General features: G+C 41.8%; 1 protein-coding gene and 1 long non-coding RNA gene across 2 annotated transcripts in view; both read left to right on the top strand.

Annotated features, from left to right (window-relative positions):
* Positions 1–18,322, top strand: part of LOC146679642 (uncharacterized) — a 167,233-nt gene that overhangs the window by 74,900 nt on the left and 74,011 nt on the right. The window lies entirely within an intron of this gene.
* The window catches only part of LOC146679648 (protein NLRC3-like), a 43,238-nt gene that overhangs the window by 7,762 nt on the left and 17,154 nt on the right, over positions 1–18,322 (top strand). Inside the window, exons 3-7 of the mRNA XM_085450346.1 lie at positions 3,024–3,308; positions 4,139–5,930; positions 10,536–10,709; positions 10,938–11,111; positions 16,815–16,988. Coding sequence (XP_085306472.1) covers positions 3,024–3,308; positions 4,139–5,930; positions 10,536–10,709; positions 10,938–11,111; positions 16,815–16,988 — 2,599 coding nt within the window. The remainder of the gene's footprint in view (positions 1–3,023; positions 3,309–4,138; positions 5,931–10,535; positions 10,710–10,937; positions 11,112–16,814; positions 16,989–18,322) is intronic.

Genomic DNA, 18,322 nt, shown 5'->3' with positions numbered 1-18,322 from the left:
ACAAGTTGGAGGTGAACAGTTTCACCCCTGACTTGTTAAAATTAAATCCATTTGCTTTGAACAGATGCCTGTGTTCCCAAAAAATATTAAAGTTGTTGATAAAATGCACCGAGTGGTCAGTACATGCTGATATAAGCCATTTATTCAGTGTAAACAACCTGCTGAATCTCTCGTCTCCTCCTCTGACCGGCGGTACAGGTCCACTGATGAATACAGCTGCATTCAGAGAGTTTACAGTATTTAATATTCCAGTAAAGTCCCGTTTCAGAACCTCCGACTGTTGTTTGGACACATCGTTTGACCCTGTATGCAGAACAATGTTTGTCACAGTTGGATATTCATCTGCAATTTGAAGAATTCTCTCCTTCAGGTTGTTGACCATATCCTTAGGAAAGCAGAGGACTTTAGTGTTCTTACCGCACATCATTTGTACATCCTTTACGGCAGAGTCACCCACAAGCAGAGTTTCAGGCCTAGCCTTTAGCTTTCCCTGTGGTCTTTTACTTTTCAACAGATTTTCAGACCTTACTTCGCTGCTTTTAGATGGATGGTTGTCCGATATAGATCCAGGGTCCTTTGATAGTGGAGCAAATCTGTTGTGCAGTTTCACATTCAGTTGTTTTGGAGGTTTGTTGTTAACCTTCCTATTCACTGTTGTCCAGTCCTGTTTCCTCTCGTATACAGGGGTAGAAGAGCTTCTCTGTCTCGTAGGAAGTGAAGGCCAGTCGGTTTCAGAGATTTCAGCTCGCTGTGCTCTGCCCGTGATACGTCCTCCGCCTTCCAGGAGACATGATTTATGTCTTGGTTTTGCATCAAGACAGTCCAAGGGGGGATTATCACTTGAGGATTTATAATAATGCACAGAGTCTACTTTCTTGGTCATGTTATCTGTGCTCCTTAGCTGTGTACTAGCTTGCTCATCGCCATTGTTTTGAATCAAAGGCAAGGTTGTTTCATTTCCACACAGTCCATTTACCTCCACGTTTACTTCTAAGCGATGAATTTTTGTCTCCAGTACTGCAATCTTCTGCAGGAGGCTGTGGTAGTCATCTGTGGATAGGGAAGGCATCTTGTTGCTAGTTAGCCTAGCGGTTAGCACCTTTCCAGGCTATTGGGGCTGTTCGGTGCCCAGACACTGTAATCAGGCTTCAGCTGTGTCTAGGCCACAGACACACGGAGCGCTGAGGATAAGGTAACTATAAAAATGTTGCTGTTTCTGTTAAGAACACTTTAGTCCTAATGATCTATAAGTGTCCAGAAGCTATCGCAGGTAAGCTCATACGGAAAAAAGGGAAAAAATCAGCATAAAAATCAATAAAAGAAGAAAAGCATTTAAGGAGCAAACAGATGACGCGTCCACACTCGCAAAAGATACCATTGGGTAAAAGCAGCACAAAAGAGTAGCTATGTCTTCAGTGAGAGCCAAAACAAACCAACTTTTCAGCGTGAAACAACTCAGTTCATGTAACCTGAGGAAACTGTAAGTTTTCTCTAAATATCTTTTAGCTGTGGTTAGCTGGATGTCAGTCTTATGTTACAGACGCTGTGTCGAGCTGGAGCTGCGAGTCATATTTTCGGCGCTACATTGTAGTGAGATAAGTTTGTGGGTATTTTGTGCAGCTTCAGCTGTCCTTTTAACTGCTCGCTGGTTAGCTAGCGTGAGCTATAAGCTAACAGCTAGCATGGTTAATGACGCTAGAGTTCCACGCACATGCAAACAGCTCGTCTCTACTGCTTTAACTGTTAAAACAGAAGACAATACTGCAGCTGACAGGGTTTATTATGTGAAACAGCAGCTTGTTTAGTTTAAACAGTCTGCATTAAGCTGGGCAAACACTGTGCGATTTTTTTTTTCAGTCGCGTTATTCAGCTCCTGCTCAAACTGTACAATTAAATCGCAGAGGTTAGAAGTTCATAGGTCACGATGCAGGGTCTCACACTATATGGCCTGATGCTCTGATGCGACCCGAGTGCTCAAACTGTGCCTTCATAACATGAAGCTTATCATACAAAATCTGTCCCTCGCTCTCCCTCTCTCTGTCTTACAGACACACACACCATCAACTTTGCTAAATTACTAATGAAAAACATTGACCAGGCAGCTGTGATTGAGTAGCAATGTCCATCCAACTCTTTTCATGGTTGTTGTAGTCATAATAATTTTGTGAGGCCACATTGAAAAGTGTTGGATACAGAAGCGTAGTACGGAAGCGTAGAGCCGCCACCCAGGCAAAAGAAAAATAGAGCTATGTCACATTATAACGTGAAAAGTTTATTATTATAGTATACTATTGTTCTAACAATATTAGATATAGTTCTAACAATATACTTTTCATGTTTGTACAATGTACTATCATTTAGGTACAATATACCTATTACAATATACATAATTCTCACGTTCGTACTTGCACTCGTTCTTATTTTAAACTTAATCTGGAATGCAGGATATGAATGACAAGATTTTGTTTTTCATATTTTTCATTATTTTTCAGTTTCAATTTTTTCTTCGGTTTCATTTTAAGCTGGCATCATTTTAACCCTACACACCCTAAAATTTAGTATTTGTTGATGAGATGTTGAAGTGTTAATTGAACAAAGTTAGAATACAGTGGAACCCCGACTTACGAAATTAATCCGTTCCCGAGGGTCTTTCGTAAGTCGAAAATTTTCTTAAGTCGAAACAGCCATTGCACCTTTTGAGTGAGGTGATGCTGAACGATAGGCTAATTGCTAACTAGAACAACAATATGTCGTTCAAGTGGAACAGCGAAGCACGAGTACGGAAGCCAAGGGGTTGTCACATGATTCGGAAGGCCTTGTGGGCATTGTAGGCTCAGCCAATCAGAGCCAGCGGATTTCGTTACACCGGCATTTTGCCGTACCATGGGCAGAAATATTGCCGTTCATTGCCTTCGTAACTTGAATTTTTTGTTAAATGGGGTATTCGTAAGTCGGGGTTCCACTGTATTTTTCACATGATTTCGACTGAGAAGCATGTTTATGTCTCTTTCTTCTTCCTGTAGAGGAGGAGCTTGCCAGGGTACGGTCAGCCTTTGTCTGGAGGGTAACAATAGAAATCCTTAAACTGCTCCTTGAGGCCCTTGTAAGTGATGGTATCTTAAATAAGTTGGAGGAAGAATCGATACTGGAGGGGAACCCACTCAGAGCAGACAAGGCACGCAGCTTGATCGACACAGTGAGGAAAAAAGGAGACAAAGCATGCAAGATAACAATCAAGCATCTTCAGATCAAAGATCCTTCTCTTTTCTCTCAGCTGCGTTTGAACTCTGATCCATCTGCTCAACAAGGTGAGGTCATGCATCAGATACCATGAATAAAAATGGTCACCTTGCAGTTTGTTGAGATGTGAAAGTGAAACCTCAGAATTCATTGTAAGAAAAAGGAGAGGGCAAGAACGTCATTCTACGACGAATGTTTGGATTTGTTACATGCCTGCAAATGTATTTTCTAAACTACATGGAGGAATTTTGATGATCGTCATAAACGTGTGAAACTACTTAGATCTAATGTGATCTGTATTTAATTAAACACAAGTGTTCTTTACTTTTAAAAACCATGCAAACTGATTGCCTTAAAAAAGAAAAGTCACAGTGTTTCTCTAACAAGAGGACACTCTTTAAGGATCGGTCATTTGACTTAAATGTTTAATGAAAAAAATGCCACATTTACATATAATAAAGCAAATTGTGGCCAGAAAGGGTTTACATTATCTTTTGCCATTGTAAATTACGAGAAGAATTAAATGTGAATTACTGAATCTCTCTCAGATGCTTCTTTAAATAACATAGCAGTGGGGAACGTTATGACACTTCAATGTTGTTATTTTTGGTTACAAAGTTTGGAGAAGAGGCACAGAAAGCAGAAACCTGTTTAGCCTGCACATGTTGGCATCAGGTACATATGAAAAGCTGCAAAGCAATGCAGATGTGGAGGTTCAAAACATTTAACATGGCTTTTTTCAGGAAATACATTTAGGAATTCCTGAAGCCCCTTTTTGATTTCTGGTAGAATGAGTATATTAAAAACTTGATAGGTTAAATAAAGGCCAAAGTACATCACATAGCTCCTTCAGACCAGATTTGTATTTTACCTTCTTTTTTTCCTTTTTTTGATTCAGATGCTCTTCAGAAGTGTCAGCCTAAACTCAAGTCTCTCTTAAAGAAGAAGTTCCAGTGTGTGTTTGAGGGCATCGCTAAAGCAGGAAACCCAACCCTTCTGAATCAGATCTACACAGAGCTCTACATCACAGAGGGAGGGACTGCAGAGGTCAATGATGAACATGAGGTCAGACAGATTGAAACAGCATCCAGGAAACCACACAGACCTGAAACAACAATCAGACATGAAGACATCTTTAAAGACTCACCCAAAAGACAGGACCTGATCAGAACAGTGCTGACAAAGGGAGTGGCTGGCATTGGGAAAACGGTCTTAACACAGAAATACAGCCTGGACTGGGCTGAAGACAAAGCCAACCAGGACATCCAGTTCATATTTCCATTCACTTTCAGAGAGCTGAATGTGCTGAAAGAGGAAAAGTTCAGCTTGGTGGGACTTGTTCATCACTTCTTTACTGAAACCAAAGAAGCAGGAATCTGCAGCTTTGAAGACTTCCAGGTTGTGTTCATCTTTGATGGTCTGGATGAGTGTCGAGGTCCTCTGGACTTCAACAACACTAAGAGTGTGACTGATATTACGATGCCCACCACAGTTGATGTACTTCTCACAAGCCTGATCAGGGGGACGCTTCTTCCCTATGCTCACGTCTGGATAACCACACGACCTGCAGCAGCAGACCAGATCCCCCCTGAGTATGTTCACAGGGTGACAGAGGTCAGGGGGTTCACTGACCCACAGAAGGAGGAGTACTTCAGGAACCGATTCAGAGATGAGGAGCAGGCCAGCAGGATCATCTCCCACATCAAGAAAGCTCGAAGCCTCCACATCATGTGCCACATCCCAGTCTTCTGCTGGATCACTGCTACAGTTCTGGAGGATGTGCTGGAAACCAGAGAGGGAGGACAGCTGCCCAACACCCTGACTGAGATGTACATCCACTTCCTGGTGGTTCAGGCCAAAGTGAAGAAGGTCAAGTATAATAGAGGACGTGCAACAGATCCACACTGGAGTCCAGAGAGCAGGAAGATGATGGAGTCTCTGGGAAAACTGGCTTTTGATCAGCTGCAGAAAGGAAACCTGATCTTCTATGAATCAGACCTGACAGAGTGTGGCATCGATATCAGAGCAGCCTCAGTGTACTCAGGAGTGTTCACACAGATCTTTAAAGAGGAGAGAGGACTGTACCAGGACAAGGTGTTCTGCTTCATCCATCTGAGTGTTCAGGAGTTTCTGGCTGCTCTTCATGTCCATCGGACCTTCATCAACTCTGGACTCAATCTGCTGGAAGAACAAACAACCCCCAAGAAGTCTAACACAGGAGAATCTGCAGAGACACACTTCTACCAGAGTGCTGTGAACAAGGCCTTACAGAGTCCAAATGGACACCTGGACTTGTTCCTCCGCTTCCTCCTGGGTCTTTCATTGCAGACCAATCAGACTCTCCTACGAGGTCTGCTGACACAGACAGGAAGTAGCTCACAGACCAATCAGGAAACAGTCCAGTACATCAAGAAGAAGCTCAGTGAGAATCTGTCTGCAGAGAAAAGCATCAATCTGATCCACTGTCTGAATGAACTGAATGATCGTTCTCTAGTGGAGGAGATCCAACAGTCCCTGAGATCAGGACGTCTCTCCACAGGTAAACTGTCTCCTGCTCAGTGGTCAGCTCTGGTCTTCATCTTACTGTCATCAGAAGAAGATCTGGATGTGTTTGACCTGAAGAAATACTCTGCTTCAGAGAAGGCTCTTCTGAGGCTGCTGCCAGTGGTCAAAGCCTCCAACAAAGCTCTGTAAGTAAACATGAACTCATCGCTTCATTCTTAAAATCATGGGAAATAAATCAGAGGTGCTCAGTTCAAAGAACACTACCACTTTAGAAAAATTAAAAAATAGTCACTAAAATAGTCATGATACTTTAAATATTTCTCTCCAGCAGGACATGTCAGCATTTCTGAAATATTTTTGTCTTCAACTCGAATCAAAGCACAATCCAGATCCAGCCTATAAGAACATGAGCTCTGATCCTTCAGCCCCTCTGACAGGTTTATTATCCTCAAGTTGTTCACCCTTCTCCAACAACCAGGAGTCTAGCTCTGTTTTTTAAAGCAAATACTTGAGCTACCAGACTGCACCTACATCGTTTTCAGATGTTCTTATTTTAAGGTCTGGTTTGTGTCTCATCTTTATTGCAATCCCCCATGTCTCTCTGTTTTTCAAATATAAATCTGTTACCTCGGTGTGGCCAGAACAACATGGTGAACCCAAAATACAGACAAAGGTGAAGGAACTGAATATTACTAGACGTGAAGGCTTTATTTACACACAGGAACTTGACACTTGGAATTTTTTAACATGAACTGTGAACTATGGCGGAAGTCAAGCACTTGAAGCTGTGAGCATGAAGTGGGCTCTGTGGTAGGTTTCCGGAAATGGGTCTTGGTAGATGGTAATCTGAGTCACTGTAACAGAGGTAGAGCAGCATCAGAAAGATCACTGGTGGAGGTTACAGTAAGTGAACGAGGTTATCTTCAATGTCTTATTTGGGGTTTCTGTAGCTCAGGAGGTAAAGCTGGTCTGATCTGACCTACTGATCAGAAGGTTGGTGGTTCGATCCCTGGCTCCTCCAGTCTGCATGTCAAGTATCCTTGGGCAAGATACTAACCCCAACTTGCTCTCCGATGCATCCATCAGAGTATGAATGTGCGTGAATGTACTTAGAAAGCACTAAGTTCAGATAAAGTGTTTGTGAGAATGGGTGTGATTGGGTGGATGTGGCATGTTGTATAGAGCGCTTTGAGTACTCCGGGAGAGTAGAAAAACGCTATATAAGAATCAGTCCATTTACCATTTACTTGTCAGCAGTCGGAAAGCAACTTGGGGAAGGCAGGTGGTGAGGTCTGGGTGAGTACTTGTTAGCTTTGAATCCAGGCAAAGTGGTCCAGTAAGTCTAAGAGACGAAAGGCATTAATGTGGCTGTGAGTGAATCAAGAAGACCAGCATCCAGGAAAACGTGACTGAACTGCAAGGGTGAGTAGATGATCCGAGGATTAGGAGGTTAGCAGAGTTATTGGGAGTGCTGATGTTATATTCAGCCTAGTAGATTACTGTCAGGTGTGGACAATGGACAGGCTGACCAGGCTTCACCCAAAGGCAGAAACCAGAGTCTAGTGGGAAACCACCGCCGCTCACACAGACCATGACAGCAGCATGACCCCCCCCCCCCCCCCCCCAAAGCATTCTCTTTCACTTGGCATCATTTACCTCTCCCTGCTCCAATTTCTGATGTGTCCACCTTTGCAATGATAACTGTGATCAGGGTGAACCAAAAAGGTGCCGTGGTGAACAGATACTTAAGTTTGGTGAATGCAGTTTCAGCTTTGGGGGACCAGATGCATGCTGAGACTTGAGTGGTGCAGCTACCTGACTATAGTTGAAAATGAACAGTCTATAAAAATTTGCTATTCCCAAAACCCATTGGAGATGCTTCTTGAATCTACAATGGGTACAAGGGGTAGGCCACTCTGTTAAAGCTTTCACATTTGCCAGATCCGTCTTCACCTGCCCCCGTGCCAAAATGTAACTGAAAAAAGTTATTGATGAGGAATGGAATTCACACTTTTTTGCTTTGACATAAGGTTTATTCTCCAGCAAACGTTGGAAAAATAGCATGGACATGAGACTGATGTTCCTCGCAGGTTTTGGGAAAAATGAGGATATCATCCAGATACACCAATACGAACCTGTCAAGGAATTCCCGGAGGACATCGTTAACTGATCTTGAAACATTGCGGGAGCATTAGTTAACCCAGGCGGCATGACCAAATACTCGTAGTCCCCCAATGGCATGTTTAAAACGGTCTTCCACTTGTCTCCCTGATTGATCTGGAAAAAGTGGTAAGCGTTGCGGATGTGGGGTTTTGTAAACCCAGTGGCACTGTGAAATGGCCTGAAAGCAGAGCTAATGAGGTAATAGGTACTTATTCTTGATGGTAATATCACTGAGGCCCCTGAAGTAAATGCATGGCCAGAGAGAGCCATCCTTTTTCCCCACAAAAAAGAAGTTCCAACTTGAGATGACAATCGTTGGATTATGCCTGCACCGAGGGATTCCTTAATGTACTTTTCCATAGCCGCACACTCAGGTCTAAGCAGGTTATACAGCCAGCTAGAAGGCCGGGTGGAGCCAGAGAGTAGTTCTATGGTGCTGTCCTGTGGTTTGTGAGGTGGCAGTGAAAGCGCTTTACTTTTGCTAAATACTTCCTGAAGATCATGACATTTGGTGGGGACAGAGGAGAGATCTAAAACAGTCTCAGTGTTGGTTGATGGTTCTACAGGTTCCGGTGGACGGGCAGAAACAAGGCAATTTGAATGACAGAACAGACTCTAACTGATTACCCTCTGACCTGACCAGTCTAAGTGGGGGTTATGTAATTCTAGCCAAGGAAACCCGAGTATGAGTGGTTTGTGAGGTGCATGAAAAGCAAAAAAGGTAAGTGTTTTCTTGTGATTGCCAGGGGTGACAGGCTCTGTGCGCTGAGTTATGTGAGGGGACACTCGGTTATTTAATGACTTAGTGGGAATGGGCGGATTAAGGGGGCATAGAGGGATGTTTAACTGTCTCGCTAACTCAGACTCCATGAGGTTCTGATTGAACAAGAGCCTGAAAGGTCTGGTTAACTAGAACAGAGAGTTGGAGTTGCAATCTGGGTTTTTATGTTTGTGTGAGTATCCTCCACCCTTATCCCTGAACTTTCCAGTGGGCAGACCCTGGTGTGGAATCGAAAACAGACAGGTTCATCACGAGAAGCAAGCTGATCTTTCATGGTTTGATTTAATGACTGAAAAACATACAGCGGACGGTGGTTAGCACTGTTGCCGCACAGCAAGAAGGTCCTGAGCAAAAGTCTTTACAAACTCAACCAGGAAATCATCATGCGAGCAGAAAGAAAGAGGATGAGCAGATAGGTAAGCAAGAGAAACCCGCCAGCGTCCCAGGTTTCCAGAGAAGGTTCAGGTTCTAGGTACCTGAAATGGGATGTAATTCAATTCAATTTTATTTATATAGCGCCAAATCACAACAGTCACCTCAATGCGCTTTATATTGTACAGTAGATCGTACAGTAATAGATACAGAGAAAAACCCAACAATCATATGACCCCCTATGAGCAAACACTTTGGCGACAGTGGGAAGGAAAAACTCCCTTTTAACAGGAAGAAATGTTTGGTGTCAAAGCACAGATCCATCCAGTATCTATTTCAGCTTATTTCCTTTATACACACATTTAACAGGAACAGTTTCAGACAGCTAGTGTTTACCTGACATTACCTGCGTACCTCACAGTTTGCAGGTAATGGGCATAATAATTACTGAACAGAGACATCCTGCTGTGAACTTTGTTGCTGTGGATCTAAAATGTAAAAATACATCTGAGAAGATTTCTAATCATGATTTTATGAGCCCCCAAAGTTTGATTCTGTTCATCTGGACGTAGCGCTCTCAGCGGGAGAAACATTTTGTCACTCATCAAGATGACTTCTTCAGGCTCAGCTGACTGCAGCTTTCCCCAATCTTATAAAGAGTACATCTGCATAATGACTCAAACCTAATGGTCAAGGAACTGACCTCCCAGCCTTATTGTTCCTTCAGTGGGCTGGTTTCAGTCATTATGCAAATGTACTTTTTATAGGGTTGGAAACCAGAAGTCAGCTGAGACTGACGAAGTCACCTGGATGAGTGACGAAATGTTTCTCCCACTGAAAGCGCTACGTCCAGATGAACAGAATCAACTTTTGGGATTTACTAACCTGGATGATTGAGCATGGATCAAGACCGGTTTTTATGAGGTTTACAGTTTCTTATAATTTCTAAACCAGAAGGTTGAGGAGATGGAGCTCATGATAACTGGCTACTGCCCTTCAGCGTGCTTTATGAAATCATCCAATCAAAATAAAGTTGGCCTTTAGGGAGAGCGGGGCTTTAAAGGGGAATGAGCCAAAGCAGCTTTTAGACAGAAAATGAAACGAGAGTCCAGGATGTGATACATTATTTATAACTACATTTACAGTAATCACACATATTAGAATTAATAAAGTGACCAGCAGTACTGCAGTAAGTGTAATACTGCAGTACTCACAGGCCTGTGCCAGCAGACACTGAACCACTGTCACTAAATCAACCTGGTCTTCACTGGTTTCCATTTACATACATTGGAATAATTGTGTTTAATTTGAAATATTTTTCTTCTGTTACACTTAAATTCTTGAACATTTTTTTATTTAATTGTGCATTGTAGTGTACTCATTTGTACACATTTGATTACTTAGATTCAACATATAAAGAGATTTTATTTGATAATAAATATTATTGTTTTGTTGTTCTTGTTATTTTTTTCAGGCTGAGCAGCTGTAAGCTGTCAGAGAAAGTCTGTACAGATTTGTTGTCAGTGGTCAGCTCCCAGTCCTGTAGTCTGAGAGAGCTGGACCTGAGTACCGACAGCCTGGAGGCTTCAGCAGTAAAGCTTCTGTCTGCTGCAGTGGAGAGTCCACATGCCAAACTGAATATTCTGAGGTCTGACCGATTTGTATTCTTTTTTCTTTTGTTTGTTTGTTTTGTTTTGTTTTTAACTGAGAAAATAAATCCAGCAATTTAAACAGTAGAGGTAAACTTGATCAATTTACTGTTGTTTCGTACCACATCTGCTCAGCATAAAACAACAAGGATTCTTAAAATATAAGATTAGTTATTGCACCCTGATTACACTTTAACATCAGTCTTTGTTCATGTTTTCATTTTCAGACTCAACGTCTGTGAACTTCTAGCGGAAAACTGTGAAGCTGTGTCCTCAATGCTCAGCTCTCAGTCCTCTACTCTGACAGAGCTGGACCTGAGTATCAAAAATGGGCAGGATTCAGGAGTGAAGATTCTGTCTGCTGGACTACAAAGTTTAAACTGTAAACTAAATACTCTGAGGTCAGATCAATTGACATTTTGTTTTTTTTAAATGAACCAATTAAACATTTTATTCAAGGCTTCCGGTTCCGGCGCTCGTGGGGATGGACACCTAGTACGAGAGCTCTCGACTGAAACTTATTAAAACTGCCCCAAGTAAATTAATACACTATCTAAGTGCACATAAAGAGGAAAAAGGGGTTTAAATGATGTCCAGAAAGAACAAAATAGCTAAGAAGTTAACGTTTGAAAACGTGGAAGATGGCAATGTGCAGCTAACAGAAGGGGCTAACGTTAGCCCCTATAGGGCTAGCCGAGGCCACTCTCCCACTCCTAGCCGCGAGGATTCTGGGACAGAAGATGAGGTTGACCCAGCAAGTTTGACGCTGATACTGAAAGAACTGAGAGGCGTTGGGAAAGAGGTGAAAGAATTTCGAAAAGACACGAAAGCGCAACTGGTGGAAATAAGGGGTGAGTTGGATAAAGCCAATGCGCGGCTTAATGATGTGGAAACCAGGGTTGCAGAACACAAAGATAAGCTCCAGAACACAGACGAGATTTTGTCTGAGATACTAACAATGCAATTCAATGTTATTTATATAGCGCCAAATCACAACAAAAGTCACCTCAAGGCACTTCATAAATACAGAAAAAAACCCAACAATCACATGACCCCCTATGAACAAGCACTTTGGCGACAGTGGGAAGGAAAAACTCCCTTTTAACAGAAAGAAACCTCTGGCAGAACCAGGCTCAGGGAGGGGCGGGGCCATCTGCTGTGATTGGTTGGAGTGAGAGAAGGAAGACAGGATAAAGACATGCTGTGGAAGAGAGACAGAGGTTAATAACACATATGATTCAATGCAGAGAGGTCTGTTAACACATAGTGAGTGAGAAAGGTGACTGGAAAGGAAAAACTCAATGCATCATGGGAATCCCCGGCAGCCTACGTCTATTGCAGCATAACTAAGGGAGGATTCAGGGTCACCTGGCCCAGCCCTAACTATATGCTTTAGCAAAAAGGAAAGTTTGAAGCTGATCTTCAAAGTAGAGAGGGCGTCTGTCTCCTGAACTCAAACTGGGAGCTGCTTCCACACCCAGTCCAACATAGCCATGCTTTCTTTGCTGCTTTGACAAAACCTCAAATCCCAGTCAGAGATGATGAGCATCATCACAGTGATGATCATTTCTCTATTAACCCAGGCTTTCTGCTTCAGGATCTGTGCACGCTCAGAAAACAAGGAGACCTTTAAACATAATTTCACTAAATGGATGGACTGAGCTCAGCCTACAGATGAACTGGTGCCAGAGATCATAAAGAACATCAAACAGTCAAATTCAACACTTTTAATGGAAATATGAGATTAATCTTAAAAGTAGAGATAGTGTCTGTCTCCTGAATCCAAACTGGAAGCTGGTTCCACAGAAGAGGGGCCTGAAAACTGAAGGCTCTGCCTCCCATTCTACTTTCAAATACTCTAGGAACAACAAGTAGGCCTGCAGTGTGAGAGCGAAGTGCTCTAATGGGGTGATATGGTACTACAAGGTCATTAAGATAAGATTGGGCCTGATTATTTAAGATCTTGTATGTGAGGAGCAGGATTTTGAATTCAATTCTGGATTTAACAGGAAGCCAATGAAGGGAAGCCAATACAGGAGAAATCTGCTCTCTCTTTCTAGTCCCTGTCAGGACTCTTGCTGCAGCATTTTGGATTAACTGAAGGCTTTTCAGGGAGTTTTTTGGACATCCTGATAATAACGAATTACAATAGTCCAGCCTGGAAGTAATAAATGCATGAACTAGTTTTTCAGCGTCACTCTGAGACAGGATATTTCTAACTTTAGAGATGTTGCGCAAATGGAAGAAAGCATGCAGGAAAAGTTTCAAACAAAACTAACATCACTGGAGGCTTACTCGAGGAGGGAGTCGCTCAGACTGTACAGGGTGCTGGAGGGAGAAGAATCGGGAGCTCCATCTATGGCCCACTTTGTGGAGAAGCTACTCCGGGAGAATCTCGCCATCCCACCATCAACACCGTTACAAATTCAGAGAGCACACAGAGTGTTATCATTACTCCCTCCGGACGGCTCCCAACCCAGATCGATCCTGGTAAAATTCCTGTGCTTCACGGTTAAAGAAGAAGTGCTGAGGCTCGCTTGGCAAAAGAAAGGTTTTATGTTAAATTCCAGCAAGATCAACCTAGACCACGATTACCCCCCTGAGATCATGGCTTTGAGGAAGGAGTATGCAGAGGCACGAAAGGTCCTAAAAGAGAAGAATGTACGGTTTAGGACCCTCTACTCAGCGCGCCTTAAGGTTTTTTTCGAAGAAGGAGTGAAAACCTACAACACGGTGGAGGAGGCAATGGCTGACCTGGCGAGTCGGGGCCTGCCGGTAAAGGTGATTACACCACCGGCAACCCCCAGAGAAAAACTACAAAGATGCCCGCTGTGGCGGGGAGTTGGTGGTCGGCGTCCGCGTCAGATCCGAGGAGCTGCGGGATATAGAGAGAAGCTGCAAGTATACAGACGTGAAGAGAACGAATTTAATGTTATGTATTAGCTATGGACAACATGGTGAAATATGGTTACTGTCGAGCTAAAATGGGTGGGGCTTCTCGTGCTGTGAGTGACGTCGCAGTGGAAAGCCCCCTAACTCAGGGAGTAATAAGGGGTTTCCCTTCAAGTTGTGAGGGTGTCAGTGGAAGTGCTCCACTGTCAGAAGCCAGCTTAGGAGCTTTCAAGCTCCAGTTATGTTCAAATGTTTTCAGTTCATTCCTAACTTTTTTCACTTGTTACTGTTTTAAGAGGGGGTTGCCTGCTGCTATTGAGTTTATGCGCTGTGGTAACTTAATATACCTTTAAAAAGAATTTCTAGATGTTAATGACACAGGAGAGGTATCTCCAGCTATTCTTTGGGATACGCTCAAAGCGGTAATGAGAGGTACATTAATTTCTATCGCCTCCCACTTAAAGAGAATCAAAGGGCAAAAATTAGCAGAACTACAGGCAAATTTAAAGTTGAAAGAATAGGAAGACATAAACACCGCAAATCCTACTGTGAAGCAGGATATCATGAAAATACAGGATGAAATTAATGATATTTACACCCAGGAGGCCCAAAATAACTTAATTTTTTTGAGGCAAAAATACTATGAGACAGGAGGGAAATCTGCAAAATATCTGGCAAATAAATTACGCAAACAACTAGAGGAAAGTACGATATACCAAATCAAGGACCCCAAGACTAATATTCTGGAATCAAAATTAGAAGACATTCAGAAATGTTTTGAGACCTTCTTTAGGGAGCTGTACTCACAGCCCAATGCTACGGAGGAGAATTGTACTGATGCCTTTCTTAGCTCTCTAGAATTACCTTCACTCCCGTCTCTCAAAAATGAGCTTCTAACACATCCCATTTTAGTGGAAGAAATTAATGCAGCTCTTTCCAGATTAAAACCAGGTAAGGTAGTTGGGCCGGACGGGTTCAGTTCTCAGTGGTATCGCACCCTGAGGGCAGATCTAGTCCCCACATTGCTGAAGTCATTTAACTACATCCTACAGGAGGGAGAAATCCCACCCTCCTGGAGGGAGGCAACTATTTCAATTATCCCAAAAGAGGGGAAAGATAAACGAGAATGTGGAAACTATCGACCAATCAGTGTCCTTAACTTGGATGACAAACTATTTACTTCTATTCTTGCTCGTAGACTGGAGAAGTTTTTACCTGACCTCATCAATTTAGATCAGACTGGTTTCATTCACTATAGACAAACAACTGACAACATTAGGAGAATATTACACATCTCTGCTCAAATACAAAAGAACAAAACTCAATCAATGATAGGAAGCTTGGACACTGAGAAAGCCTTCGACTCCATCAGATGGGTATTTCTGTATAAGGTTCTGGGGAAGTTTGGCTTTCACGACAAGTTTATTAGAGTAATCCAAGGTCTGTTTGCTCGACCCTCAGCCCGTATTAAGGTGAATGGTGATCTCTCCAAGCCCTTTGCTCTGGAACGTGGCTGTAGGCAGGGTTGTGCAATCTCGCCACTTCTCTGATTTATTCATAGAAACATTTGGCCAAACGATTAGACAAAATCATAACATTAGGGGTGTTGCATTGTCAGGAGTTGAACATAAAGTGGTAATGTTCGCCGATGATGTACTGGTCTGCCTGGAGGAGCCAGAGAGGTCTTTTAGTGAGTTGATGTCTACTTTAAGTGATTTGGGGAAGTTATCTGGTTATAAGGTCAATATTTCAAAAACACAGGTGATGACTTTAAATTATACAGCTTCTGTAGCTTTACGTAGGGATAACGAGAAAAATAAGTACCTGGGAATATATTTGACTGCGGACCTCTCGGGGCTCTTTCAGGCAAACTACGAGCCAATATCTGCAAGTATAAAAGCTGATCTGCACAGATGGAATCTGGTCCCCTTCATGAGTCTCAGCTCCCAGGTAACTTTTAAAGCATGGATATCCTATGGCCTTACAACATTCCTCTCTCTTACTCATAGAAATATTGTGCTCAGATTTGAGACCTTACAGGACAACCTGACAAAATACAACTTTCATAGATACTTACAGCTGAGATCATATATTGATCATGAATGCCAACTTCAATGATGCTGAGTCGCATTTTTTCCTCATCCTGAAAAATGCCACAACCATGATCCCTACTAAATCTATTTCTAAACTATACAAAGCCCTCTCTAGTGCCAGCAAGGATAATACTTTATACACTAAGGATAAATGGGAAAGGGAATCAGGGATTGCTATTTCTGTGGGGGAGTGGGAAAATGTTTTGTACTGCCAGTGGTCCACGTCCAGTTCTATGAGCTGGAAGGAACATGGCTGGAAGAATATTATTAGGTACTTCAAGATTCCATATCAGGAGAGGTACAAAGGGGCTTATATGCAATGCTGGAGACAATGCAGCTCGACTGTTACTAACCATTTTCATGTCTTTTGGGACTGTCCCAAGTTAAAAAACGTTCAGGTCTCCTTAAGTGCAGTCTTTAACGTTCAAATACCTTTAGATTTTAAGGTTTTATACATGGGTTTGGTCCCCTTTCTGGAATGTAGGAGTGAGATTAAGTTGGTGCAATTACTCTTGGTGGCAAGTAAAAAAACAATTACTAGAAGATGGTTAAGCCCAGCCCAGCCTACCCTAGACGACTGGTTTGGGATCATTTTAGAGATATTTAGGATGGAAAAACTTACATATCTGTTAAGAAATCAAAAAGCCAAAATCTACCAAAGTTGGAACAATTGGATCCAATTCATTACCCCCACGAGGGCTGACTTCACTTGATCTCACTATTACTTGGTTGTTTTTTGTTTGTTTGTTTTTTACATTTACTTCTATTACTATTGCTTGTTTATTTACTTATTTGTTCACAATGATTGCAGCATGGGCACCCCTCCCAGTTTGTGTTTATAGTTCCATGTAATGTGTTCTATATATCTCCTTTGCGAGAGCATGCGAGCAACTGTCCTAGTAATAGCTAGTGGAGGTTAATATGCACCCACTGATCACTTTGTTTACTGATCACTTGTCCAATCCAAATAAAGATATAATTTAAAAAAAACATTTTATTCAAGTTCATCCATATGATGTTGTATCTTAGTATGTTAAGGTTTCATCAAAAATAAAAAGATGGCATGTAATATAATAACAAACTTTACATAAGTATTATAGATTATCTTTTGTTTTTCAGACTGGGTGGCTGTAACCTGTCAGAGAGAAGCTGTGAAGCTCTGTGCTCAGTCCTCAGCTCCCAGTCCTCCAGTCTGAGAGAGCTGGACCTGAGTAACTCTGACCTGCAGGATTCAGGAGTGAAGCTTCTGTCTGCTGGACTAAAGAGTTCACAGTGTGCAGTGGAAACTCTCAGGTCAGGATTCAAACGTTAACACATATGATCATTTAAAATGTGAATTATATTATTGATTGACTTATCTATAGAGCTTTTAGCTAAACTTATATTTATATTTGAGTGGATTATTAGACTGAATTACTGTGTAAAATTTGTCACAGTCATACGATTTTGTTTATTTATTTATTTTTTTAATTCATGTACTGGCCATTTTACATAAATTTGGCTAATCTTCTACAATATATACATTTGATTTCGTTAGGAACAAAATGTTCAAATTACATATTTCGCTGGATATTGGGTATTAATGAAATTATTATGTCTTTAATGACACCACATTTCCATATGTAGGAGGTTACTTGTGGTATTGTTTCAGTGTCTGAGTTTTCCTTGCAAAGAAACATCTGGAATTTAACAATACATGTTTTAAAGCTGTTTTCTCCAAAGGGATTTGTATTAGTGATGGTAAATTTGATTCTTTTTACCGAATCGAGTTTAAATGAGTCACTCACCAAAATGAATCGTGTTTTTTTTAAATCATTTGAGTCTCTGAGTCAGTTGCCCAGAGAGTGCCAAAAATGTACTTTTTCTCTCAAACTTAATTTGTTTTTATTTTCATGTAAATCCTACTGCTACGATGAGTGACTGAAAAATAAAAACAACTATTTTATAGAGCAAAAAAGAATAAGATTTCTAAATTGGACATTTATTTTTGTTTATGTTATTAATATTTCCTCTTTATCATCTTTGCACAAAAACAAAGTGTAGACTGAATGTTATATTGCATCAGTCAGACTATCAGGCTTCATTTCAGATGAAGGAGTGACTCTTCCGTGGTAACAAACTGTGAGTTTCAGCAGCTGAGAGGCAGGAGGGAAGGGTGAGTGAGTGGTCTTGATGCATTCTCAGTCTAGACTAGACTAGAAAGAGGGGCGCTGCTCTTGTGGCGAGCAGCAGGTTGTCTCTCTCTGTCAGTGTTTTAACTTATTTTATTTCATTCTTTTATTCCTTTATATATATATTTTTTTGCCTGAGGAAATTCTATAGCATCGGCTTGTGCTTTGTGGAACTTCTTTTAACGAAGATGGGTTTTTTATTTCGCATGATTTTATTGGCAATCCTGACGGTTGTTTGGAGTCATTCCTTTACCATCAATAATCCTGGCTAATGTGCAGTCTCTGAGGAGTAAATTGGATGAACTGCATTTGAATGTCGCACACTTGCGTGGCTACAGGGATACATGTCTAATGGCATTCACAGAGACTTGGCTCAAGGACTCTGACCCTGATTGTTCTCTGGAACTAAATGGCTTCGGGTTTCCCATACGTTTGGATCGAGACCCCGGAGCTACC

This window comes from Copadichromis virginalis, unplaced genomic scaffold, assembly GCF_057382275.1.
Source record: "Copadichromis virginalis isolate Kocher_CV1m ecotype Utaka unplaced genomic scaffold, C_Virginalis_male_GT1.1 unmapped_scaffold_1, whole genome shotgun sequence".
Classification (NCBI taxonomy): domain Eukaryota; kingdom Metazoa; phylum Chordata; class Actinopteri; order Cichliformes; family Cichlidae; genus Copadichromis; species Copadichromis virginalis.
This window is presented reverse-complemented; position numbering and strand designations above follow the sequence as displayed.